Here is a 27,447-nt window from a genome sequence, read left to right as displayed (position 1 = left end):
ACATGCCAAAGACACTGAGTACTGAATCATTTACAGCAGACAAAGACCTGAAGGGTTAGGGTTAAATAATCTGGCACTCAGAAGTAACACATGCCAGTCATATTCAGCCCAAACCACAAAAAGAAAATCACTTTTGATCATTCAAAATTATTATTATTACCAAATGTCAGTTCTTCAACTGAGTTTAAATTCTATTCTATTAAAAGAATAGTTTGCATTTTGAGAAATACGCTCAATCGCTTTATTGCTGGAGTTAAGGTCTTTATAAACTCGGGGCGTGATGAATAAACAACATGAAAATAGGAACAAATTTCTGGCAAATATCTAACATCAGATCTGTTCAATAACATTCAAAGAACCTTTTTCCTCAATAAGCTCAGTATTATTTACAGTTCCACAGCGTTAATTCATGTTTGGTCATATTTCTCTTGCTGTTTTCATGCACAAATTAATTCCTGTCCATCGCTTTTGCATTTTTCTGTTAAATTTTCACAATAAAAGTATTCCAGCTTGTTGGTAACCTTTTAAAATGAAAGTTTTATTGACGGCAGCTTAATATTGGTTGGGAAAAATTGAAATTATGGAATTAAAATGTGGATGAAACAGGTATTCTTGTTATAAATATAAAAAACAGGACATCAAAGGTTCAAAAGGACTGTTGTTGTACTGATAGAAATACAGCAGTGGTAAGATAAGATAATCCTTTATTAGTCCCAGCGGGGAAATTTGCAATGTAATGTACATTATGCAGAATTAACCATGTGAGAGTCATTTTTGCTTTTGTAAAAATCTATATACATACTTAAAGTAACCCCTTTTTACCTCATCTCTGCCTAAAAGCAGCAAGCCACTGGATGCACACTCAGCACAATTGAAAATGCAACGCTGGTTATAAAAAACAGCAGGTGAGACGCCGTCAGCAGCAAAAGCATTCATGCCAGCATTTAGCGTTCATGCTAGCAGACAGAAGGCTTTGGCTATGCAATGGTGACCGTGAGGGAACAATGACAGGAGAGGAAGGAGAGAGAGGAGGAAGAAGACAAGAGAAGATGTACCTCTGTTGTTCTATTCACCATCATCTAGAAGGCAAAAAGGGGGGAGGATAATAAAAAAAAGGAACGAATAGAGGGAGGAGGAGGAGGAGGAGGAGGAGAGAATGTGGTGGTTAGTGCATCACAACAACTACAACACCAACACCACAGTTGCACCAAGCTGTAGGATGGAAAAATGAAAACATGGCCAGACATAATGAAAAGAACCAAACAGAGGAACACACAACTGGATGATGGACTCAGACTCTCCCTCATGATCTGTTATTTATTCAACACTGTGTAGTAGTACCAGAAGAAATCTGAATATCCTAGATTAAAGTGGTAAATTTAACAGGAAAAAAAAGAGATAAAACTCAAAAATTCTCAAGTATTAAAGTCACAAAAATCTATGAAAACAAAAATCTGAAAAACTGTAGTTGTTTTTGTTCCGTTTAACACCACGGTAACGTTTGGAACACAGCTGTGACGGTGGCGTCTGTGGTGTCATGAGGTTGATCCAACCTTGCAAAGTGAAGCGATTTGGTACAAGTGTTAGTTTATGATTCCAGAGAATTTTCCAAAATAGTTTTTTGTTGTAAATTGACCACTTTAATCCAGGACAAAATCTAACTTTACCCAGCTCCCCCGGCACTGCAAACATTTTGGTTTGTGTTAATACATTTGTCGAAAATAGAAACGCCTTTTGCATTTTTGTCCTTTAACAAATCATGTTCTTAACAAATTTGAATCATGTAAGCAGGTAACAGTTTTTTCTTTCACTGAACCAGAGTCTGTGAGAGTTAGTGGTCTGCTACATGTATATATATATTTCTGTCTTTATCTTTTTGTATAAGAGATATTTGGTAAACAGATGAGGCTTGTTTTCAGAAGTGTGCATCTACACTGAAAAGAGCACTTACTTTACTGCCATATCTACAACTTAGAAAAGTTTAAAGTAGAAATATGATTGAATATTATTATTTTTTTACTGCCAACAAAGAGCCGATGGGTTTATTTTCAGGCAGTTAAGTGCATGTACGAAACCAATGGCATAAGAAGTCAAATGCTAACGTATAATCAGACTCACATTTTTAAGAAATAATTTGACATTTTGGGAAATACACCACATGGTTGCTGATGGTTACATATGAAGCTAACTTATCTTAGCATAAAGGCTTGAAGCAAGGGAAACCAGCTTTCATGTCTTTGTTCCAAAGGCCACAAAGTCTGCTTCCCAGCACCTCTAAAGCTCTTCAATAAATATGTTATATCTCATTTGTTTAACATAATTCATTTTCTCAAAATCTCTAAGAAAGAGAATTCAGTGAAATAAATTCCTGGCCACATGGGTCTAGAAATAAATTGGATAGTATCTTGAACAGAAAAAAAATTCAAAAAATAAACACTGTCAGTAGGTCATGATGGGAATTGTAGTCCCATAGAGCGTACCTTGGACTCCACGTCAGCGTTGTGGTCGCTCTGGAGGAGCAGCGCGGCGGCCTTGGTGTCGTCCTTCCGTGCGGCGATGTGCAGCGCCGGCAGTCGGACCTTCCCCTTGGTGTCGTTCTCCAGCAGGAGGGAAACCACCTGGTCGTGTCCCTGCTGCAACGCCACCGCCAGAGGAGTGAAACCATCCTGAGGACCAACAAACAAAACCGCATGAGTACTTCATGTTAGCTGCTAGTGGGGAAACAGCAGCGAACAAGACCAGCTAGCATTTCCAAAATATCTTCTGTAGAGAGAAACGAGTAACGTGATTATGATGCTTTTATTTGTTATAGGTCAAACAAATGACTTTAGAAGACTGTCCATTTATAAATCTAGCAGTTGTAGCTATTTATTCACATACAATCTAAGATAACATCCACTGTTAGTAGTGTTTTTGGTCAAAAATACGTTGTTCTTGACATCTGCTGCCATTATCTCATTATCAGACATGGGATATGTTACATTGATGGCTTCCTCTAGCTAGCTAGCTAGTTAGCTTCCTAGGTTTATCTAGACACAGAACAGAAAAAAAAAAGATATTTAATGAAGAAGATGTTTCCTGCATCACTGATGGATTTTAAAACTTATGCTGCAGTTGAGGCTTGAAATTATGACCATCGTTTGCGTGAGGTACGCTTTTCACCGATTCATTTTCATCAGTTTCATCATTTAATGTTATTATAGAGTAAATTTCTAATATCCGTCTATGTCTAAGAAATAACAGTTGGAGAAATATCTTTTGTCAAACCAGCAGATAAACACAAAGGGTCGGCTGTTTTCATACACTGTTCACAGCTAATACTACGAAAAATGATACGCTATAATTCCTATATAACCCATGTAATCAATCTGTATGAAATAGTGAGCCAGGAGAGGCGACAAAGTCTGCGTATGGAGGAGGTCGGGGTGGACTTTCACCCAGGAGACCGCTGTTCATGTCACGAATTGATCCAGAAATCTACTACTTTTTTTATTGTAACTTTTGTACTTAAGTAATACAACTTCTGTACTTATTTTTACCCAAACAATGCTCATGTTCGAGGACATTTGTAGGAAAACGCACCGAAAATAACAGTTTTGGTAAGACATCATACAAAGAGCTGTATGAGGATACCTCAGCTCAGGAAAATCTAATAACACTTTATGTCAATTTAGGCCTTTAAGCTAATGCTCTAAAGAGAGTTTAAGTGCTTGAGTAGGACTTCAGTGTCTCTCTGAAGGACAAACTGAAAGGAAATCTAGCTGCTAATGGGCACAAACCAAGAAGCAAACAAGAAGACAATAAGTGCATCCTCCTGCAAACAAACCCATTTACACAGACGACATAATAAACGAGAGACACAGCGTTATTTATGATTCATCAAAGAAAAGGAAAGATTCTCACAAGTAAAACAACACAGACATGTGTGTGTGTGTGTGTGTGTGTGTGTGTGTGTGTGTGTGTGTGTGTGTGTGTGTGTGTGTGTGTGTGTGTGTGTGTGTGTTTGTTTACAAAGGACGCCGGCTGTCTGGATGAAACCGACTCAGCAGCATCGCTACTCCCACACATCAAAGCAGAAGCTCCCCTCAGAGATCACGCACACACACACAAAAACTGTGCAGGCGAAAACGCAAACAACCAAACAAACACACCCATTCTAGCTAACATTCATGATCAGATCCTCTGCAGACACACAAATGTGTTCATGTGCATTAATTTAGTCCGGTTTTTTGGGGGGGGGGAATTGCAAAAGTCCTACGTCATACCAGAGCACTACCCTCCTGTTTCATCTGCTCCATTATGGATTCAGGAAAAAAGGCACAAAGTCGGTTTGATGTCCTAAAAATACTTCAAGAGAGAACAGCAGAGGCAGCAAACAAAAAGGCACTAAAAGAAGGTTTTTGATCTTAATCTTTGAGCTTGAACACTTGCAATGACACAGCAGATTTTCCTCTCACTGAAACAAAATTTGCTTAAAAAAAAAAAGAGTTAAATCACACAAATCAAAAACTAAAAAACAAAACAATCCTAAGCAGATCGTTAATCATAATTAGAGAAATAGATACTCATTCTGCAGTTGCATCAAATCATAAAGAAAATACTGAGGACAAATGTCAAATTGCACGAAAATACCTGGAATAAAAAAAGATCAAATGCAGACTGAAGATATTTAGAAGACAAACGTTTTCTGAACTGTTCTGCCTCATGCTCTGCTGAAATGCTTAAACATGAATTATTAAACACCGTGAGTTGATTCAAACATGGATATATAATGAATAATTCACTCATGTCTCCTGCTGAAGGAGAATGAAGGAGGTAGACAAAAGGAGGAATGATGGAAAAGAAACACCAAATAGTTTATGTGAATCACCATCCTGCTGCCCCAAATACTCACTAAAGCTGAATCCGCCGCTGAAAATAGTCCCACACAAATGTAGAATTTCCTCCCGTTTGAGTAACGTTTGCTATAAACTACAGTTCCCAGGTGTTTAAGGAAATAAGTGAGCCTTTTAAAAAAACGAATAAAGTTTATTTGTGACAAGTTTTTAAAGATTTAGTTGGAGTGAAAAGTCTGCGTCTGACAAAGGGGACACAGATTTATGTCAAAATCAACATTTTTGACATAAATCTGTTTGTAAGCTGTACAATATATGATAAATGCAGTAGTGTACTACTAGTCTACTCAGTAGTATACAAAGTATCTTAAATTGGCTCTATATTGACAGAGTACAACATTAAAATGCTATTACATTTATTAGTTAGAAAACTGATTAATATCAAATTTACTTTCAAAGGAGTACTCAACTTTGAGTAGGTTTTGCTGATAATACTTCTGTACTTTTACTAAAGTAACATTTGGAAGCAGGACTTTTACTTGTAATAAAGTATTTTATACTATGTATCTTTCTACTTTTACTTAAGTAAAGAATATGAGTACTTCTTCAAGCTACTGGGTATTGGAAATAAGTAGTACTATATAGTATCTTGTGTCAGTTGGCCGTCTGACACACTCACAGCGTCTGACACACTCACAGCGTAACACTGAAACACACACACACACACACACACACTTCTGTAACGTCACTGGCTCCTCCCTCTGAAGTCAAGGTCACTCTGCATGAATAAGTCATCATGCTCTCTACCTCCTTCACTCCTCTTCATCTCTTTTTCATGTATTTTTACCTCTAACATCGTAGTAAACAATGACTTCATGTTTTGCAGTGTAATTACAGGGTTATGGGTGAAGGCTGTGGCGGTTTTAAAAGCTGTTTATGTTTCGTAGACGGTCTGTCTGTGCTCGTTCCGTTAGTTACCTCTGTGGCGATGCTCTGACTGGAGCCGTGGTCCAGTAAGTACTGAACCACGTCCATGTGGTTCTCCTGAGCCGCCATGTACAACGGAGTGAAGCCATTCTGGAAAAGAAAAGAAAACAAGAGAATCAGACCTGAAATCGTGACGTCTGTCTGTAAAGGATAATTACTCCACTACTATACTCAAAGAACATCAGATGTAACTGTGAATCTTCTGCTGTATGAACAGGAAGTTAAAATGTATGGAAGCACATTGTATTCACAAAAAAAAAAAAAAAATATATATATATATATATAGTTGAAGCTTTATCTTTTAATTATTGTAATTATGACTTTTGAGAAAGCTAGATCCTAATTATGAGACAGTTTTCTTGTGATCATTTTTTCTTCTTATAATTATGATATCTGTAAGATAAGGTTTCCAACGTGTCCATTTTCCCCCCTTACATGCTGTATGTTATTTATTTGATATACTTTGCACTTGTTGACTGAAAAATGTTCTCAAAGAAATATAAAAAATTGTTTTAAAAAATTTGGAAAATAAATTAAAAGTAAAAGATGCAGTTATTATTACAAATAATTATATATATATATATATATATATATATAAACATATCAATTATAATAATAATAGTGACAATACTAATAATAATTATTATTACTATTATTATTATATTATGAGAAAGTACACACATTAAATAGTAAATATCTTTTCACTTATGCTTTTAAGAATGAACCATAACCTGATATAAATGTTATTCGATGTAGATAATGTAAAAATAAGAGAGTCTAGCAGCTGTTAATTCAATTCTCAATTAAATATTAATTAAAAAATTGAAATGATAGAGATACATTTTAACCCAAGTACTCAAAACTTTGTTCTCCATATATGTTGAGTTGAATGCTTGTCTGTAGAAATGTTGTTTTGAATGTTCAGATGAGAGGCAGTGAACAAAATAAAATACTTTATGTTAGAGATTATAACTAGAAAACCATTTACGTGTCCCTGCACTTGGTAGTAAGTTACTATATATTATCTCAGGGTAATTACATATCAGTTAAAGCACACATTATTAGTAAAATATGTCACAATATGTACAGTAAAACAAAGGCTGAGAACATAAAGTAGGGTTCATTCTCATTAATATCTCTGCTTGTATTAGGTCGTCAAGGGCAGCGTTGAAAATCAATAAGCTGCTTTATGGCAATATTGGATTTAAAAGATGTTTCACATTAATGAGATGAAGCACTTTCATTTGTCAGGTATTAAATTTACTGGGTCAGCCAAAAACAGACATTGTAAATCTATAAATGCTTTCATAATTTATTTTCAAGAAAATGTGCTTCATCATGATACATCGCTGTTATGAACAGAAACATGTTTGAAGTGTTGATCTCCTCTGACCTCTACACTGTTCTATATATATAAATATATCTATCATGGAGACATACTGTCACCTCCACACATACCTCACACCTGATAACAACAACGATAAGAGCTGATCTGTTGCTGCAGTTGAAGTGTGTGTGTGTGTGTGTGTGTGTGTGTTGCGACACTAGAACGAGGCCAGGTCTCCATAGCAACACGAGGATCTAAAATTCACTTCAACAAGCTAAAAAGCCTTTTTCCTCCTCCTCCTCCTCCTCCTCCTCTCTTTTGTGTAGTTATTCTAGTATCAATGCAGCAACAGAAAACATTAAATGTAAACTTCAAAGTCAAAATGCGGCAATGACGAAGGACAGAGTGGAAATAAAACTAACGTTAAAGAGTTTAAAAGAATAAAACTGCAGATTAGTAGCAGCAAAAATCTGAAAATGACTTGCAGAAATATTAAGGTGACTGTTTCGGTGACCGTTTTAAAGGAATAGTCTAATATTTTCAGAAATAACTTCCACATTTAGGAAGGAATAAAAACAACAATACAGCAAATAAGAAGCTACAGGCAGAAGACAGTTAGCTTAGCTTAGCATAAAGACGAGGCTAGCCTAGCTTTATCCGCAAGATATAAAAACATCAACCAACCAGCAACTCTTAATTTTACTTATTAACTCATTATATCTCATTTGTTTAGCTCAGGGCTGTCCAAATAGGGGCCCGTGGACCAAAGTTGGTCCACTGTAAGGTTCAATTTGGACAGATGTTTCTAGCAGGAAAATATTGAAATTAATAAAACTGCTGTTTATGCTATTTCAATTTTTGTGAGGTAAAATGCTCTTTAAATATATTGCACGCAGGATGTCAGGCGAGAGTGAGGAAAGAAAACATTGGCAAGAGGTCAAAAGGCATTTTAATTAAAGGGATCTTAGTAATATTTTTGCATTTTAACAATAGAAGACAACTCAATAGGTGTTTTCTTTTGACCAGTGGCCCATTAAGTTTAGGCATCCCTGGTTTGATCGATCCAAAAAATAAATGTAAAAAATACGAATTGTAATTTCATTGTGGTTATGTACCACTACTGCTACTACTACTACTATTACTAATAATAATATAGTTTATTTTTATAGCACTTCTCAAAACTAGTGTTACAAAAATAAAACAAACTACAAAAAATAAATAAAAATACGTTATAATATGTTGAACTGTTTCTTTAATATAGATAATGAGATAACAGTACTTTTGAAACCCATCACTACGTCAAGACAACAATAGATATAAAATGTCAAAAACTTATATCAGCTGCTCTCTGATTTCCTTATAGTGCTTTAAAAAAAAAAAAAAGTAAAGATCACGATTAATGAAAGTCAGTCCAGCACCAAAGATTAGAGCTCATCAATGAAAACGTAATTTTTCTTCCTCTCTGCAGTTCAGTCAAGGCTTTGACAATGACATTATTACGGTTGCTGTGGTGACCAGAACAGCGACTATAGGTGTGTGTGTGTGTGTGGGTGTGTGCTGACGAGCAAATGTGGGCCAGGAAGCACTGCAGAGCTGCTGACTCAGCGCACACACACACACACACACACACACACACACACACACACACACACACACACACGTATACGCATTAATCTGCAAGAACGCACACACTCAAACATGGATTTCCAACAAAGATGATGTCACAACTAGCGAGCTTTGTGGCGTGTGTGTGTGTGTGTGTGTGTGTGTGTGTGTGTGTGTGTGTGTGTGTGTGTGTGTCTCACCTGAGACTGTGCATTGACGTTGGCACTGTGGGTGACGAGTTCTTTCACCACGTCCGTCTGTCCAGCGAGGGAAGCTATGTGGAGGGCTGAGTTTCCTTTCTGCTTTGAAAAACATGAAAAACATTTTAGACCTTTTTTATATCATTTTCAACGTATGTGTACAGTAGTCCTGAAGTCATAACACACTCAACCCTTCACCCAAAGATATGATGCACATATTTACATTTCAGTGTGATTTAATTAATTTTAGGACGCTCACTGCAGAACCTGCCTGAGAATCATCAGGTTTTTACGTTTACATCAGTATCAAAGTATTCCAGTGATATCCGTCTGCACATCAATGACAACACTGCAAACAGGAAGTGCTAATAGCTAATTCGGCATAATTGTATTGGTGCTAATTTGCTTAAAAAACTGGGACCCACAGCTAACTACGTGACTTCATGATAACATTCTTCCTGTTTAGAGCCTCTAAAAGCCCCATAATTATAGGAGCTTTGGTTACAAAACTTGATTTAGAAAATGATTATCCCTCAAATTGAAGTAAAACAGAAAATATAGGGTTTCAAATTCCTTATTTCATGTTGTACTATCAATATATTTTTGACACTACTTTAAAAACCACTGACCTACATGGTGTTTTTTTAAGATGTTCTTCTCATTTGTGTTTCAATCAATTAAGTTTGGAACTAGATTACAGGACAAATCTGTTTTAATGATACTACACATGAATTCTGACAATGTTCTTTTTGTTGTTTAATGAATGTTTTACTGTGTTACTGTTTAAGGAGCTCTTCCAGTCTCAGTGAGAGTAGCTAAATAACATAAATAAAACATAACAGCACAAAACACACACACACACATAACACAGATTACTTAACATTTAGAGTTTCCTGTATATAAAATACCATAAAAGATTTTGTTTGTCACTTCCTGTTGCATAATATTGAGACATTTTTATCAAACTTCATAACTGTAAGGTTGTAGCACGGATCAGAGGAAGGAAAAAGCTCTCTAGTGAAGGAAACACCAGAGACGAATATGCTATGCGTTGGTATGAGAGTGAGCTGCATTCTCTGAACCTCTAATGATGCACCTGTTGTGTGTGTTGAAGCCTTAACAGCTTAGCAGCAGCTGTTGTCACTCCCACTGCCACTGGAAACTCCACACATACACCCCCACCCCTCATTTATGAATCTGAACTGCTGTATCTCCTTTTCCTCCCATGCTACTCGACTGCACAGAGACATATGTAGCTATACATGCGACATACTGAACGTGCCTGCAGGTTTGTCTCATGGAGTAAATATGCAGGAAACAAACTGGGGCTTCAACCTCGTTGAGACAGACAAAATATCACCCTATGAATTTGATATAAAACAATATTCACTTGTCTTTGAGCTCTGTTCTTGGTCTCTATGAATCCACATATATATATATACACATATATTAGTGGCTAAATGCTTTAACATTTTATATTCAACTCTTGAGCAGGTAGCGTTCAGCAGGTTTAAAAGAGTGTTTTTCACTGGAAACAACTCTGATCAGAGCAGCGAGACTGAACTCAAACAATAAAGTGGCGAGCAGCAAAAACAAAACAATTAGCTGAAAGATGCTAAAATGTTGAGTCTGGTGGTGATACATTTTGACAATCGAAGAGTTGTCCCTCCTTTGCCACACATCTGGCAAAAGAGGGACCTCGGCATGAAAAAGTTTAGGAACCCCTGTTCTAGATCATCACATGTTTGTAGCATCGCCTTCCTGTGAAAATCACGTATCTCTAAAAAGTCAAGTTTTCCAGCTGATCCAAAAGGCCTTTTAAAGAGTTTATTTAGCTAAAGAAGAAGGAGGATTTTATCAACACATAAAGGAAACACTTCACCCTTCAGTTTATCACAAAACATCCAACATCAACACATCTGGAGATACGTGTGTTTTCACTGCACAGGAAGTGGATGAAAAACTGTCATCTGTAAACTTATAAGGCGCTCCGGATTATAAGGCGCACTGTCGTTTTTTTTAAAGGCTTTTAAGTGCGCCTTAATATAATCCTCACATACATTCAGGGATAAACATGAAATTTCACCTAACCAGTGATCTACAGATGCCATATAAAGTAAATAAAGCTGTCAGACAGATGTTGTGGAGTAAAAAGAACAATATCTGCCTCTGAAAAGTGGAATAGAAGTATAAAACTAAATAAAATGAAAGTACTTAAGTAAAGTAGAGTAATTGTGCTTCATTCATTTCTTCCACTGACTACGTTTAAATTTATGCAGAGGAACTATTAGGAGGTGCATCCTCATAAAATGCTTCCTCTTGATGGATGCATTCACTGTGTGGAGTTTCATCACCTTCACATATATTACATAGAAACATTTATGTGAAAACACCGTAAATGAGAACGAGACTGTTTCCTTCCACTAAATCAGTTCACTCAACCTCTCTGCTAACACGCAGCCATTCATCTCCTTTACTGCTGCTTAAGCAATGTGACTTTGAGAGGGAGCTGACCAAGCAAACCACAGTATGTGTGTGTGTGTGTGTGTGTGTGTGTGTGTGTGTGTGTTTGACTCATGGGTGGCACACACACCTTGGTCGCTGCGTCCACGTTGGCGCCGTGCTTGATGAGCTCAGCCACCACCTCCACATGGCCCTCCTTGGAGGCCAGATGGAGAGCATTGAGACCGTTCTGCAGAAAGAGAGAATTTAAAATCAAGAGATTGAATCCTGTACAAATATTATAAACTTCATTAAAATATCTGAGGGTTGTCTTTGTTGTTTTGTTGTCTTTTTAGTAACGCTGCACCTTATCAGATCTTTAATCCAAACCTTTTGTACATTAAACACCCAAAACAAAACGGTATAAATTTGGTATTATTTGCTTAACACACATAACATCAAAGGCTGATGAGGATGTATTTAGTTCTGCAGGAATTTGATGAGGAGTCAAAGTGTTGGATAAATGAAAGTGTTGATTAAGGTGCTAGAAGAAATGCAAAAGAGTTTATCCTGACGGGGACATGAATGTCTGAACCTGCTAGGTTTCATGCTTCAAGTTCATCATTTTTTAGGCTTCAAGTCAATTATTTTCTAAATTGTGCACGTAAAGGTGAGGGCTATGCTAAATAAAAATGCACTGAATGATATATTTATCCACGTTTTGCAACTTGCAGAGCAGAGTGTGCTGTAGGGATCTGGGTTTTTTAATAGGCACCCAACACTTCCTTAGAACTTGACCTGCAAACTGTCAACTTTTATGAAATTTTGAATTAAAATGGTCAGGATCTGCTAAAGGTGTCAGATTACTCTCTTTCTCTACAGTAGTGTGAAGATTTAGACTCTAAATAAACATTACATTTAACTTAATAGCTAGCCTTATGTTTACAGGTCTATAATGTCTTTTTCAACCTTGTGTTTGGCTGAATTGTGTAGAAAAAGGTTTTGAGTCCACGACTAGCTGAGCTGGAAGCGAGCCCACTGGATGCACTTCTTGCTCGATGCACAGCTACACTCTAGCCACCATGTGTGTAGCAACAGCGAACATTTCCCATCATGCAGTGCAGGGCAGAGAATGGATAATTGATTTTCATTTTGCTGTTTTATGCCCCAAAATACTAAATATATTTTTTTTATTGGTGTTCGTTCAGAATATGGTGGCTTCTGTTTGTAATTATCATTTTGTGCTAGTTTATGTTTTTAATCATCAGTGAGGTAGCGGTTTCATTTACTGAGGAATCGTCGTTTTTACTCTAACATACTGTAACCGTCCTGCTTCACCACTTACAAAATAATTTAGCAAAATGGGATTAAATTCTCCACATTTGGCTGAGTTTAGAGCTTTAATGAGAGCAATAATGTGATATGGAAGCCATGTATTTAGCCATATTTTTATCGATGCATTTGGACAGTAGAAGAGTATATTTTTGCTGCAGAACTGAGAGGTTTTTATGGATGTTTTGTAAAATGGATTTTGGGTTGAATATCTTTAAAAGATCTCTACTGACTTCACTGGCTGCTTCACTGTGACAGTAAAAGCCTATAACAGATAAAATACTTAGTGGAGGTTCACTCATGTCTTCTGAGGATCGCATGTGATGATGTTTCTCACCTGGTTGCAAATATTGATGTCGACTCCATTCTTCAGGTAGTCCAAAGCTTTCTCAAGGTTCCCGGCCCGAGCGGATCGCAGATAACAGGCATTTACATCCGTCTGCAGGAGGACGGAGAGAAAAATACACAGGTTGTCACATTTACTTCAGAGAGATGACTGCAGCTACTCGAAAATAAAATGAAATAAAGACACAAAACTTTAGTCCGAGCGTAAAGAAAATGCTTGTAGTGCTCAAAAAAAACAAATTAAATATCCTAAAAAGAGTTTATTCTGGGTTATGTATTATTTTAGAAACACATTAGTGAGAAGCCGTTGTTTCATAGCATCAATATGACTCCCTGCAATCAGAGATATGCTGATTAAATCCTTCAAGGTTGTTTTTAGCTGGAAGAAAAATGGGAATTGCATGTCATTAGCTGGAAAAAAAGATGCTGAATGTTGTATTGAGAAGCTGAATACATAATACATCTTTTTTCAAGGTTTGAAAGTGAAAGGAAGCCCGCAAACATCTCAAACGAGGGATCTGTTGGCTTGGTGCCAACATGTGATATTTGTATTTATGTACATGATACATTGAATGCATCGGAGTAGTTGGATTAAAATGTGGCTGAAGACAAACGAGCAGGAAGGCGGATAATCTTAGTGAGTCTCTGATTTCATGATTGCAGAGCAGAGTTTCAGTCGGACACACCCATGTGTTCAAACACACACACACACACACACACACACACACACACACACACACACACACACACACACACACACACACACACACACACACACACACACACACACACACACACACACCCATGTGTTCAAAAACACACACTCACCCATAAATAAAACACATTCTCCAGTTACAACCATCCGCTCACGTGCCTGTTAACCTACAATGTTCTCAAGAAAGCATTTAAACACAAAAGGAGCTTAGTTTTGCATCTTTGCACACAAACTCTGTATTTGATCAAATATAACTCACAGATATCAAGAACTATTCAACTACTATAAAGATTCAAGTCCATGCTAGTATATACTAAGAGGTTATTATCAATAATACCATAATAATAATAATAAGATTCTGACCAAATAGGCAATACTTTTAATAACTTTGTTGTTTTTGCATTCAATAGACATGATAATGTAAGTAAATGTAAAAATGTAACTTTTACAGTAGCACATAAGTAGAATCCAAGAGCATAAAACAGAAATGTATTTATCTGTTTTTATTTGCAGATAATTCTCCTTTAAAGAGGCTCAATCATCTTCAAAGGTGATTCAGTAAAAGACTGAGCTGTTTGTTGTAAAGATAGAAACCCAACTTTATTTATCGAGTTTAAAGGTTCATCGTTGGTATCGAAAATTGCTAGCCGATTTATTTATTTTTTGCTCAAGATCTTTTTATTGGTATTTAAATTCACATAAAATTAAATAAACCCCACATACAATTGGATAAATGTCTGAATATTTATCATAATACAATATAAGACTGCAGACACTATTTAGGGCTCAAAAATGTGTGTTTTACTTTTCATTCGTGAGAGGAGGAATGTCTTATTTCTTCTTTTTAATAGTCTCGCTTTAGTACTGTATAGATACCGGAAACCACACGTCAAACCTACAGAACTTTTTAACATTTTAAATCTGATGGAGATCAGACAGTTAAAAATACCAAATATGTCATGCAGACTTTAGGGGTCATGTGTGTTAAAATGATGCAAAAACAGATCTAGGATATTTTCTATTTTATGGAAAAGTGCAACCATAAAAACATGTAGACCTGGGTTTGAATATTTCATATAGAGTCAGTCAGTCGGACAGATGGAAAACTTCATATTTGTGAAGTTTTCTGCTGGAAAACAAGCATTTTAAGGCCTCACATGACGAGACAGACAAATAGGAGCAATGTTTAAACATTAAAGTCATTAATGCAAATGTAAATGAGGTATTTGTTTTTGTCTTCTTTAAAGACAACACATGACGTGACACCCCTTTAGATTGATTAGCAGGTATTAACAGGTTTTGCCAGTAATTTATCGTGTTACAGTTGGGTGTCACAGACCGTCCCGTCACGCTCACTGCATCGTGATCCTTGTTGTCGTAGACGGATTGTTGTCTAAAGCTGACAGCTGAGCTCATTTCCCTCTCAGTGAATGGATCCTATCTGAGTTCAGCATCACACATGAACAAACACAGAGTGTTTCTGGTGTCAGCAGGCACTCTGTGGAGGTGGGGGAGGGGGGGTTACCGGAGGCCATGACATCACGCACACACTCACTATCGAATGACAGCTAATGTGAGTAATTTACAAACCACTCAAATACAGTCTATCATTACTATGATTATAAATGCATTGCAGCATTTGTAAATGTTGCTGAGTCATGTTGCTTCATTCATGCAGCATCACTTCATTCGTATTTCCAGTCTGACCTCGCTAAACTGCAAACTAAACAGAAACCGCCTCCCCAACACTGGCCTGGTATGTTGTCACAACATAAGATTCAAGTTTTCCTTTTTTCTGAGTTTATACCAAAACTTTATTATCATGAATTCTCCAGTAGATGACCAAAACAAGGCTGATGGAAATCATAATAAACATGACTTTGTATCATCTAATTCTGCCTCTACATGAAGAGAAACATGCAAACTGAGGCTTCTGTATCTCGTTCTGAGCCATAACATGAAGCAAAATGTAGTATAATAAACCAACAGAATAACACAAATGAGTAAACATCATTCACTTCATTTCAATAAATAAATGACTGTACTGTCACTCAATCATATATGGAGCAGGCCACCGTTAATAATGTGAAATAAAACTATAAATCACATCTTTAGTCTTTGGTCAGAACATTAAAATCATATCCTTAAGTTGCAAAATGAGTATTGCTGCAACACCAGTAACTGTTACTCTGTCTGTCCCTCTTACTAATGGAGAACAAGGCTTTGGGGGAAGTAAACAAATGCAGCAAATTTCATATTAGCGTCATTAAATGAACAGCCAAATTAGCATTTAGCAGTTTCTGTTTGCAATGTACCCATTGTACACATGTGTACACACAACTATCACTGGATTACTTTGATATTCAATAATAATTTAAAACGTGAGGATTCCTAGCCAAGTTCTGGAGTTATAAGGAGCGTTATTTTTCAATGGATTCATAGCACATTTATGGATGTTTCTTTACGATGGAAATCAGAGAACAGAATTTCCTAAAAATACATGTATCATCATTAACTATGCAAAATAACTCACCCTGCTTACTTTGAAAAAAATGCTTATAAATGCAATATTTTTCACGTTATTGGAGAATTTTCTCAATACAGCTAATCGTTTTCTGGACCTGGAATTGAATCCTTTCCACCTGATCACATAATCAGCTCCTGCATTTATAAATCAGATTCTGAACACACATTCAGCGGCAAACTGTATAAAAAGGTGCAGCTCACATACAGTAATTGAATATTTCTGATTTCAGGCTTTGTACAGTATGTAGTATCAAGCAACACAAGCAGAGATAAAAGGAAAATAATTCTGATCAAAACAAAAACCTGTGGTTGGTTTCTGTTGATGTCTAATGAATGCAGTGGAGTCGGAGTGCTGTGAAGGGTTTTGTAAACCCTGAGAGCGGTTGTAAGGCACAATGCCAAACCTTTTAAGTTAAATGTGGCTCCAGACTTGGCTGCTCATAACTCAGAGCATTAACAGAATTCCAGTTTTAAGCATCACGCTATTAGAAAGTACTCTGACCAACGAGCACTGAAGTCCAGATGAGCAGTTCACAGTTTTTAAAATTTGACACCCAAATTTCTTTCACAGCTGCCCTAAGAAACACGGTAAGAAATTCAAAATATTATGTAAAGCGTATTGCAGCTTCAAGCATGCATGACTGTAGTGTTGAGGAACAACGGACAGTGAACGCATGTACATGTGCACACATGAACGTCACGGATACGAGTCCAATGGAAGCCTTTCGACTACAAATATAGAATCAATAAAAGTGTCATTCTATTAAAATTCAGCCCATGACTCTCAGCTTACTCCGGCTCTGGTTCTGTGCCACCGTCGGTTGGTGTGAGCCAAGAGTGCAGTTGTCACTATGTTGTTCATCACATTACTATTATGTCTATATTAAAGCTGAACCAACGATTCATAAATAAGAGGGAGAGCTAAAAATACTAACAGACTGTTACACGGACAAGACAAGCAATATGAAGACGCAATTTCACTATTTTCAGGCAATTATTTGGACAAACAGTGAAGTGATTGATCTAGAAAATAATCTGAGAATGAATTGTTAAAAAAACTATTATGGTTAGTGGCAGCTGTTGTCCATATTATGGCTATATAAAGAGTGCCTCAAATTTATGATATAAAAATATCAGACGGGTATGATTTGGAGTTCGAAACATAAAACAAAAGACGAAAACAAAGTCCAACAATTTTTCTGAGGAAGCAGTTTGACTCAAAGAAATTAAATGAGACTATATTTTGTACGTTTTATTTTGTAATAGTCTTCTTACTGATGAGTTTACAGGATTAGTTTTTATATCTTTCTCCTGTAATTTGTTTTATTATGTGTCTGTGAAAAGATGTTTCAAAAACGTGGTCTTATTTGCATGGATTCTGTTGGAGATGCAGGACTTTGGCGAACTTTTTAAATGTATTTGTTGGTGACAAAATAAACACTAAAATACAAAAAAAACCTCCAGATTATTAGTGTAAGAATATTTTAGGGTTTTTAACAGCTGATTGGAGACTTCTATCATTCCGGTGTAACTTTATTTATCTATGAGAGATATTCAAAGAATGCTACGGTCACTTTTTTTCCAGAACACAGTCACACACATTCCAACATGGGAGCTGCTCTCTGCAACCAACGACGACGCTGAGGGACGAGAGACACTGATATTCATTCATGTCAGCAAGCTTTTTTCTGTATAGAAACACCTGTTTACTGAGAACAAAAGACCATTTTTTTATCTCACAAAAGACCATTTTTTTAAACACTAAAGTACCTAAGATGTAAGCCCTCCTACTAAGTTAAATGTTAAAATGTGAGTTGACGATCATTAAAATGCTGCTTGTGTCCTGCAGCAAACCAACGATGAGCTAGCATTTACTGTATATCACATATCAGAATGTTCAGGGAGCCTTTTGGGGCTCATAAATGTCTGTCTTTCTACCTCACTTAGTGGATTTAAGTTAATCAGGAAATTAACTAATTAATAAACGTAATCTACTCTCTTTTTGTTCTGATTTTCACTCATTCATTATCCCTCCCTTTCTGCTGTTTATTCCTATTTTACCACAAACATACACAGAGCATGCAGCACCCTCCAAGGTCAGGTGCTTCCAATCACATCACTCTGCAACATGAAACTGTGTCCACACACAAAACACTCACATGCACAGACTCAAACCTACAGGAAATGTATAAAACGAACAATCACAGTTAAGACGTTAAGAATGCAAACAGACACACAGGCTGGCATTTTCACACACACACACACACACACACACACACACACACACACACACACACATCCACGCACACTGCAGCAGAGTGGTGCAGCAGAGTTGCCACCACGACCCGTCCCATCAACGACCCCTCCAACCTTTTAACGTCCCACCTCATCCAACAATGTCTCCAGACTGGTGACAACCGGCCACAGCATCACTTAATCCTACTGGCTGTAAATTCCCCTTAAATCTTGTTAACGTTAATGCAACATTGCAAACAGAGAGAGAGAGGGAGAGAGAGAGAGAGAGGGGAGTCTGTTTACAGTCAGAGAGATCCATGACTTTACAGTAAAGTACAGACATTAGAGACTTACTTCTGCCAAATAGTCTGATGCCTCCTCCACTGCCATGTTTTCTCAGCCTGCATACGAAAGAGTGAAACCTGAGCACACTCACTTACTGTTGCAGCAGCTAGCACTATAGCCTGGAAGCTAGGGAGAGAAGGGATGGGGGCAAGGGAGGAGAGGGGAGAGAGGAGGTGAGGGGGAGGGACGGTCTATGTGTGTGAGAGAGAAAGAGAGAGAGTGTGAGGGAAAGAGAGAGAGAGATAGAGGGGCATTATGTCACAGCTAAAAATACCTGGCTTGCAGTGAGAAAGTCCAGAGCTTGTAGGGGGAGGGAGGGAGGGAGGGAGGGGGTGAGACAGGAGAGTTTCCGGCGTTAATCTCAACTCCCACTGGAGGAACAAGGGATCAGAGGACAACGAGTGTGTTCAAGCCACTTGTTAAATGCAGAATATTAAAATGAAAGTTCCTCCAAAGTTTGTGCTACTTTATACTTTTACCTTACTAGATTTGTTCTGACAGCAGAAGTTATTTGTTTCTTTTCAGATTAAGATCTCACCTCATAAAAACATTAGTTTGAAACCTCTGAAAGACCCGAGTGTGTCGAGTTTGAGTCAAGACCAAGATTTTGAGGGGTTAAGACCGAGTCCAGACAAGGACCAGAGTGTATCAAGACCAAGTCAAGACCAAGACCAGAGTGTATCAAGACCAAGTCAAGACCAGAGTGTATCGAGACCAAGTCAAGACCAAGACCAGAGTGTATAAAGACTAAGTCAAGGCAAAGACCAGAATGCATCAAGACCAAGTCAAGACTAAGACCAGAGTGTATCGAGACCAAGTCAAGACCAAGACCAACGCAGGGCGAGACCAAGTCTAGACCAGAGTGTATCGAGACAAAGACAAGACCAATACTTTAAGGGGTTGAGACCAAGTCAAGATCAAGACCAGAGTGTATCAATCCTGAGCCAAGACCAAGACCAAGACAGGGCAAGACCAAGTCAAGACCAAGACCAAGACCAAGACCAGAGTGTTTAAAGACCACGTCAAGACCAGGACTAGAGTGTATCAAGACCAAGGCAGGGCGAGACCAAGCCAAGACCAGAGTGTATCGAGACAGAGTCAAGAACAAGACTTTGTGGGGTTGAGACCAAGTCGAGACCAGGACCAGAGTGTATCAAGACCAAGTCAAGACCAGGACCAGAGTGTATCAAGACCAAGACTTTTGAGGGGCTCAGACCGAGTCAAGACCAAAAACAAAAGTGTTTCGAGTTTGAGTCAAGACCAAGACTTTGAGGGGTTAAGACCGAGTCCAGACAAGGACCAGAATCTATCAAGATCAAGTCAAGGCAAAGACCAGAGTGTATCAAGACCAAGTCAAGACCAAGACCAAGTCAAGACCAAGACCAAGTCGAGACCAGAGTGTACCGAGACAAGAACAAGAACAAGACTAGATTGTATCAAGATCAAGTCAAGACCAAGACCAGAGTGTATTGAGACCTTCAGAGGTTGAGACCAAGTCAAGACCGAGACCAGACCAGTGTGAGTCCCCCATGACACACTTAGAATAAAATGAGGAACATGCAAACCACCGAGGCACTTCTGAAAAAATGATCTGAAAAACCAACACTTCCATAAAAACAAATGAAGATTCCTCTTCCTCTCTTTCTTTGCCATGTATACTTAATATGTGTACTATGAGGAATGTCTTGATCAAAGGCAATGCATTTGTAGATTTAATCTGCGGGAATTTTCTTTTGTTAATCTAATAAATAAGACAGTGATAACCCCACAGTTGTGGTCTTAAAATAACATCCAGAGTCTGAACTACCCGACTTTATATAAAGCAGTTAGAACCAGCTCCACTGGTTACGTCTCCAGTCGTGTGTCTGTGAGGATGAAACATGCTTTAGGGAATCCCTGCCTGACTTTCCATATCGGCTTCCACCATCTCCTGCATGCTCTGCAGAGTAAACACAGTCAGGGAGACTCAAACAGACACAAACACAGCTGGGGCTTCAGGGCCCGGAGCCCAGAAGTCGGATTAGCAGGATTTGAATGGCTCCTCAGGTACTAAAGAGGTAAACCGCATCAGAAAGCGTGGTAGAAAGGCTCGCCAAGAGGTATTCTGATAACAACAGCAGTAAAAGTTAAAATGCTAGTTAGTACATCACACAGTTATTGTGTCCAATAAGAGGAAGTATCTTTGCAAGAAGAGTCTGTGAGTCATTTAGGAGCCATTTGACCCGTTGTTAAGCCCCGCCTCCTGCTGCTACACGTCAAGCTGTCAGAGCTACGTTACCATGGAGCCCACACTATCACTAACTGCACTCCCTGAATAAATATCATCACATTTTGGGAAAAACAAAAAAGCAATTGCAGGGAGAATCAGGAAAAAGGGTCTTTAATATATGTTTTAATGATATATATCAGGATGTCAAAGTGATTCAGCAGTAAAAACAGGTTAATTTGATAAAGATAGCTAAAGCTACAGATAAACACCACATCAATTTTGGAATACGAATGTTCCTAATATTATTTGTCTTACAAAGTCAGCTGTATAAATGATTGATGATTGATCACATACTGTAATCCAATATACAATAAGATTCTGTTAAAATAAATTTCAGTAATAAATTAAAGGCATCTCTGCTGCCAATATTATACTTATAAATATATTATTTTATACTGTTATTTTAGGGTGAAATTGTTTAAAATGCAGGAAAGCAACATTTGAAAACGTCTTGAATGTTTTTGGTCAGAAAATTCACGTCTTAATTTGAAGTTAAACATTAAAAGATGAAACAATAATTGTTCGTTGCAGCCCCATTAAAGCTGCATGTTTCTTTCTCATTATGATGCAGTAAGAAATTGTAATTGTAATCAAGAAAATTAGGTTTTCAGTCCCAGTGATAATGTCACTGTCGCCTAATAACAGACAGTTAAAGTTACTACATTGAGCTATTAACTGGTAATGAAACAATCTCAGTTTAATACAGATCTATATGACCAACCAATGGATGCAAAAATGAAGTATAAAATTCCTATGTAAAAATACATACAAACAGTGGAACTAAAGTCTGACTCATGACTGCAGCGGATTACAGGGTCGATCCTGGTAACAGCCACTCGTCCTGTTCAAATCTCCTTGAGTTTGACACTCAATCCTCATCACTCATCACTTAATCTGTCAGCCTTGTTAAAGGACACAATGTATAAAGACGATCACTACTGCTTTTAGCCACTTAAGCACAATACTCATGCATTCATGAAGTCAGCAGCAGAACAACCTTTCAGTACCCACATTCACAAATGCTATTTAAAGTGTGTTTGACACAAGTTTACATGTCTTTATATGAAAAAGAAGTAAGTTTAGAGTGACATTGAAACAGTTTTTTACATTTTTGACATAAATATCATGATTTTCTCTTTGCTACAGCTTTAGATTTAAGCTAGCAGTGCTGCTTAGACAACTCTGCAGTGAAGTGGACGGTAAAGATGGGGGAACAAAAAAAAGTGTATCACTCTTTATCCAAAAATTATCCACATATAAATCAATTATAATCTATAAAATCTGACCCAAGTTTTCAGACTCCACTCATTACATTTTAACTATCTACTCCACCAAAATGGTTTTCTGAATGAAGGCCCAATAAAGCAATATAAAACTAATAAAACTAATACAAGTTTGAGACTCAGAAAGGAAATAATACATGCTTTTTCTAATCAAAGCAGTATATTTTGCACCCTTATCTTTATGTGAACTACAGAGACACTTCAAACTACATAATTTGTTATTTGATCACTGAAAGTACTCGTCCTGTTACTGTACAAAAATGCTAATTCATTGGTTGATGCAATTTGCTGTTTGTTTAATGTCTCCTACTTCTCTCTTTCATGTGGAATTTTTTATTGTTTTTCAACTTTTTGTTTTGTTTTTAGGTCTGGTGGTGGTGATTTATGTGCAATTTGCATACTGAAGTCTGTTTTAAAATCTCAACAGGACTATCCGAGATAAATAAAGGCTAAATTAAAATAACAGGACCAAGACACTGAGGGTGAACATGCTTGACTTTTAGGGTCAGAAGTTCTACGTCAAATATCCCTCCATCTATGTTGGTGTAGAGACGGAGGGATACCAGCTCCACCTGGGGAGTTTTACAAAGGGAGAAGCCAGTGGGACGTTTTTTCTGCAAATGATGACCACGTTTTTGCGCATACTTAAGTTACTTACATTTCTAAGTCTGTATTAATCAGTATTTTGGTTTATTTTCCATTAGAACAATGAAAAACAGAAAGGTTCAAACTTCATTAAACACTTTCAAAGGGCTTGATTGCTCCCTATAAAAAACACGATAATGAAGATCAGATTGCATCAAAATGGAACTGGGTCAACTTCAGTGATGTCGAGAGTCAACGCCCTCAGCCTCGTTTAACTGACGCATCACAACCAGCAGAATGAGAAAATAAAAGCAAACGTTGCTTCTGTTTAACTGTTATTTACGCTGTTCATCTTAACAACTGATTTATTTATTCCAGTAAAAGGAAAAGAGGAATGTGTCTCTCCTGTCGCTGTGGGTTGGAAGGCGGCTCGCACATTCATCACACACACACACACACACACACACAGACGGCAGTTTAATGATCCTGATGCGTCTTTTGGTGTTTTATGACATCTGGGAAGGAGGGAGGGAGGGAGGGGTTGCCATGGCAACTGAAGCCCCCTAAATTTTACAGCGCTGCACTGAATTCAGAGAATGTTGTGGGATGGTAAAGAACCCACATACTACTGACATTTACATTAACCTACACAGTACGGATGTGATGGGATCCGGATACAGATGTTATTATTGGGTCTTCTTTTAACCAATGAGAGACAAGCTTTTACCTGTGAAGCCTTTTCAGTCTGTATGATCATGTTTTAGACATCAATGTGTTTTAGTTTTTATTTGACTTTAATGTTTGTAACTCACAATAAATTTGTGTTGTGTAAAGTCATATCTACAAAAAAACAGAGCGATATGCAAATATGCATAATTTACTCTGTAAATATATATTTCAATTTCACATCAAATGTACCATGAAATGAGTACACATTTAAATATTAAAGTCTAATAAAAACCTCCGTATTTTTGATACCAACTGGAATATGTTTGGTCAGATTCTTTAGATAGAAAGATGGGATGAAAGATGGGATCATGAAGAGATAATCACGAAAAGTTTTGTCAATATCTCAAGGAAGAAACCTTCCTGTTAGATCAGAATGCTCAGTTACTTATAAGTATCTGCTGATCAGGTCAGAGCCCTGGATTTTAATGAGCTGGTTGATGTTTCTGCACAGAAACTGCAGGATGAAACAAGTTTATAAAGGTAAGACAGCTCACACTGTTACTGAATGACCATTAATAATTAACCTCGCAATTATTTTCTCAATTTCATCTCTAACATATTAACTGTTTGGTCTATGAAAGGATAAAAAATTATAGAAAAATGGAATGGCATTTAGTTTCTCAGAGGTAATGTCTACAAATTGCTTATTTTTGGTGACTAAAAGTCTAAATAATTTAGATATTTATTTCAGCAAATCATCACGTTTGAGACACTGGAAGCAAAGATCTTTTGACTAAATGACTGAAACAATAAATCAATTACCAACATATTTTCTAATTAATTATCTGTCAATCAATTTATAGTTGCGTCTCTTTTGTGGATTTATAAAGAGTCTTTAGTCTAAAGACAATAGTCTTATTATTTGCAATATTCTGTCACTATAAGTATCATACTCCATAATATATGTGTGTGTTAGACAAAATTAAAATACACACACAAAACACTCACACACAAACACACAACTCACAGGGTTTTCAATATTGTTCAGGTCCTCTAACGGTCCCTAGTGGTCACTCGTATCACTGCATCAGACTGCAGCAGTAAAGTGTGACGACTGTCCTTAAATGTAAACAATAAATACTGTTTGTCCCAGTTTCTTCTAAAGAAAGAAGAAGATAAAAGTGCACAAAACTTATTTCTAATAAAGAATCAATACTGTTATCAATATTGCATATTAATAACTGGTTACATAAAAACAGGTGCATTCTCTCTTAGCAAGAAAAGGCACGTATCATTTATTGCATATATTATGAAATCAACAGAGAATGGGCAGATAAGGGTGTGTGTGTGTGTGTGTGTGTGTGTGTGTGTGTGTGTTGTCCTGCCTCCGACTGGTGCTGCGATCTGATTGGCCGCTCAGCTACTGCAGTGTCAGTACTCTCACAGCAGCACATGAGGGGAGGATAAAAAAATTAAAAAAACACAGTGTACACAAACTCTTTTCTGCTCTTAACTGTCACACTGCAGTTTAACGTGACGAGACTCTAAATTTGTGATCATTTATGTGTATTTAATAACAAATCAGCCATATTGTTAGGGTCTTTTTAAGCTTTTTTTTAACTCCAGACATCAAGAAACCCTCCCTTCAACTAGTTCTCACTCTCAGCTGCAGGATCCGTCCCTCACCAGGTCTCCTTGTGATTGGCTGGCAGATCTGCTCCGCTCTCTTCCTGTTGGACGACAGCAGATGACGTAGCTATGCTGCTGCTGCTGGATCACAGGCTCTGTGCTGATGTAAGGCTGTGTGCATGTCTATGCATGGTGTGTTGTTAAGGTGGACACACTATGTCGGCCCAGAGGGGGGAGTCAGACGGAAACACCCCAAAAGGCTCCTCAAAGCACACACACTCTCTCTCAGCTGCATGGGTTCACATGTTAACTGCATGGGTTCACATGTGAGCGTCAAAAACACGATGAGGTCCAACAAAATTAATTAAAACAAGTATGAGAGAAAGAAAGCTAATGTAGCTTCGCTTCGTTAATCTCTCCTGACATAGACGAGGCGCTGGTCATGAACAAATTAACATCTGGCCCACACGGTGCACCAACAGGCACCAAAGTGTCCCAACATGCACGCACACACAGCCATGTTTTTATCCACATTTGAAACATCTGCTTTGCCTCAATATCGTGAGAAGTGACACAAAAATAAATAAGCATAAGCAAGAAAAAGTTTTCTTTTTGAGGTGATATCAATAATTGAGAGTTTAAAAAGAAGACGTAATAGACGGGTTGTGTGAGTCTAGCCTAGTATCAGGGTAGTTTGTGGAATATTCATGAAATGCAATTTCTTAGTTTTGTTTACAGGGACATGAATTTTGTCTGGTTTTTTTTGCTCAGCACGACAATAACGCCAACAGAAAGTCAATTAGGAGCCTCACTGGTGGTGGAAACAAATGAAATGCATCCACATGACTAAGCAACAGTCAGAGCAAGTGACGTACTTTATAATATCCAAAAGAAGAACAGGACTTCAAACCAGAAGGCCGATGTTTGACTTCGCATTGTGGTTTTAATTGAGTGGTTATCCAAACTGTTCGTTTTACTAAATCTAACCAGTGGTTTTGTTGTTGATGTTAAGCAGGTATAATATTAACCAAAAGTAAAGAGGATCATTAGAAATATTACATTTCATCCTCTTGAGGCAATGGCTGACTGAACCAAATTCCATGGTGATCTGTCCAATAGTAATAGAGATATCTCGCTAAAAGTCGAAGATGTCAACCTCATGAAGGCGCCAGAAGTAAAGTCAGTGGATCACCAAAGTTGGTGAGTGATTCATCTTCTGGGGATCATGAATTACGGTACCATATTTTGTGCTACTCCAACCAGTGGAGGTTAAGGTTCTTAACTGGACAAGTGAAAACTTTGACATGCTGTTCAAGGAACTTTTCTGTATTTATTCATCTTTCATAGACACATCTGCTTCGCTCTAAAGCTGCATGGTTTATATAATTAAAGGGCCAAGAACATCTAGTGTAAACAATATAAATAGAAGACTAGCATTTACATATATATAATATAAAAGTTTGCGTTTTTAGAGAATTTATTCTTTGGGATTTTGTATAAAATGTTTGATTTTCACTGACACATATGACCTAGTTGGTGTTTGTAATGTGATGAAATATCTTGTTATTCTATTTTATCTTCCTTCTGCTCCAGTGCCTGTTTGCTACAATAAATATTTGTTTTCATCTCGCTGGCCCAGTTACACTTTCGACACACAGCCGGATGAGGAAATAATGCAATCTGCACTAAAGAGAAACAACAGCAGAAGAAGATAAGTTCTGTTTGAGCATTAGCCTCTAACTTTACAGCTCATAGAGACCAAAGGCAATTAAAGATTTGCTCAGAAAATCAATAGAGCACTTCAGTTGTATGTCCAACATCAGCAGGGCTGTTTCCTCTCTCTGCTGACTCTCCGTCTTCGTGGCCACACTGGGCTGTGGTCTTGACTTTAACATCCTACAGTCTGTATATATTCTTCTTTTCTCATATAGAGAGCCAAAGTGGAACCAGAACTTCTGGGTTCTGTAAGAAAACCTCTTTAAAAGAAGTATCTGTGTCTATCTTGCATTCTCTCTACTGACCAGCAGGGGGCGTCTCCTCTGGTTGTATAGAAGTCTATGAGAAAATGACTCTACTTCTCTCTTGATTTATTCCCTCAGTAAACATTGTAAACATGAG

General features: G+C 37.5%; 1 protein-coding gene across 2 annotated transcripts in view; it reads right to left on the bottom strand.

The window, feature by feature from the left end:
- Positions 1 to 27,447, bottom strand: part of LOC129091193 (ankyrin-3-like) — a 144,971-nt gene that overhangs the window by 65,364 nt on the left and 52,160 nt on the right. For both annotated transcript variants that reach the window (XM_054598712.1, XM_054598711.1), the window contains exons 2-7: positions 13,066 to 13,167; positions 11,548 to 11,646; positions 8,955 to 9,053; positions 5,814 to 5,912; positions 2,481 to 2,666; positions 1,056 to 1,079 (exon numbers count right to left, since the gene is read on the bottom strand). In XM_054598712.1, the coding sequence (XP_054454687.1) occupies positions 1,056 to 1,079; positions 2,481 to 2,666; positions 5,814 to 5,912; positions 8,955 to 9,053; positions 11,548 to 11,646; positions 13,066 to 13,167 (609 nt within the window). The remainder of the gene's footprint in view (positions 1 to 1,055; positions 1,080 to 2,480; positions 2,667 to 5,813; positions 5,913 to 8,954; positions 9,054 to 11,547; positions 11,647 to 13,065; positions 13,168 to 27,447) is intronic.

The sequence above is a fragment of the Anoplopoma fimbria genome, chromosome 5, assembly GCF_027596085.1.
Source record: "Anoplopoma fimbria isolate UVic2021 breed Golden Eagle Sablefish chromosome 5, Afim_UVic_2022, whole genome shotgun sequence".
Taxonomy (NCBI): domain Eukaryota; kingdom Metazoa; phylum Chordata; class Actinopteri; order Perciformes; family Anoplopomatidae; genus Anoplopoma; species Anoplopoma fimbria.
The sequence above is the reverse complement of the archived record's forward strand: the minus strand, read 5'-3'. Positions and strand labels throughout refer to the sequence as shown.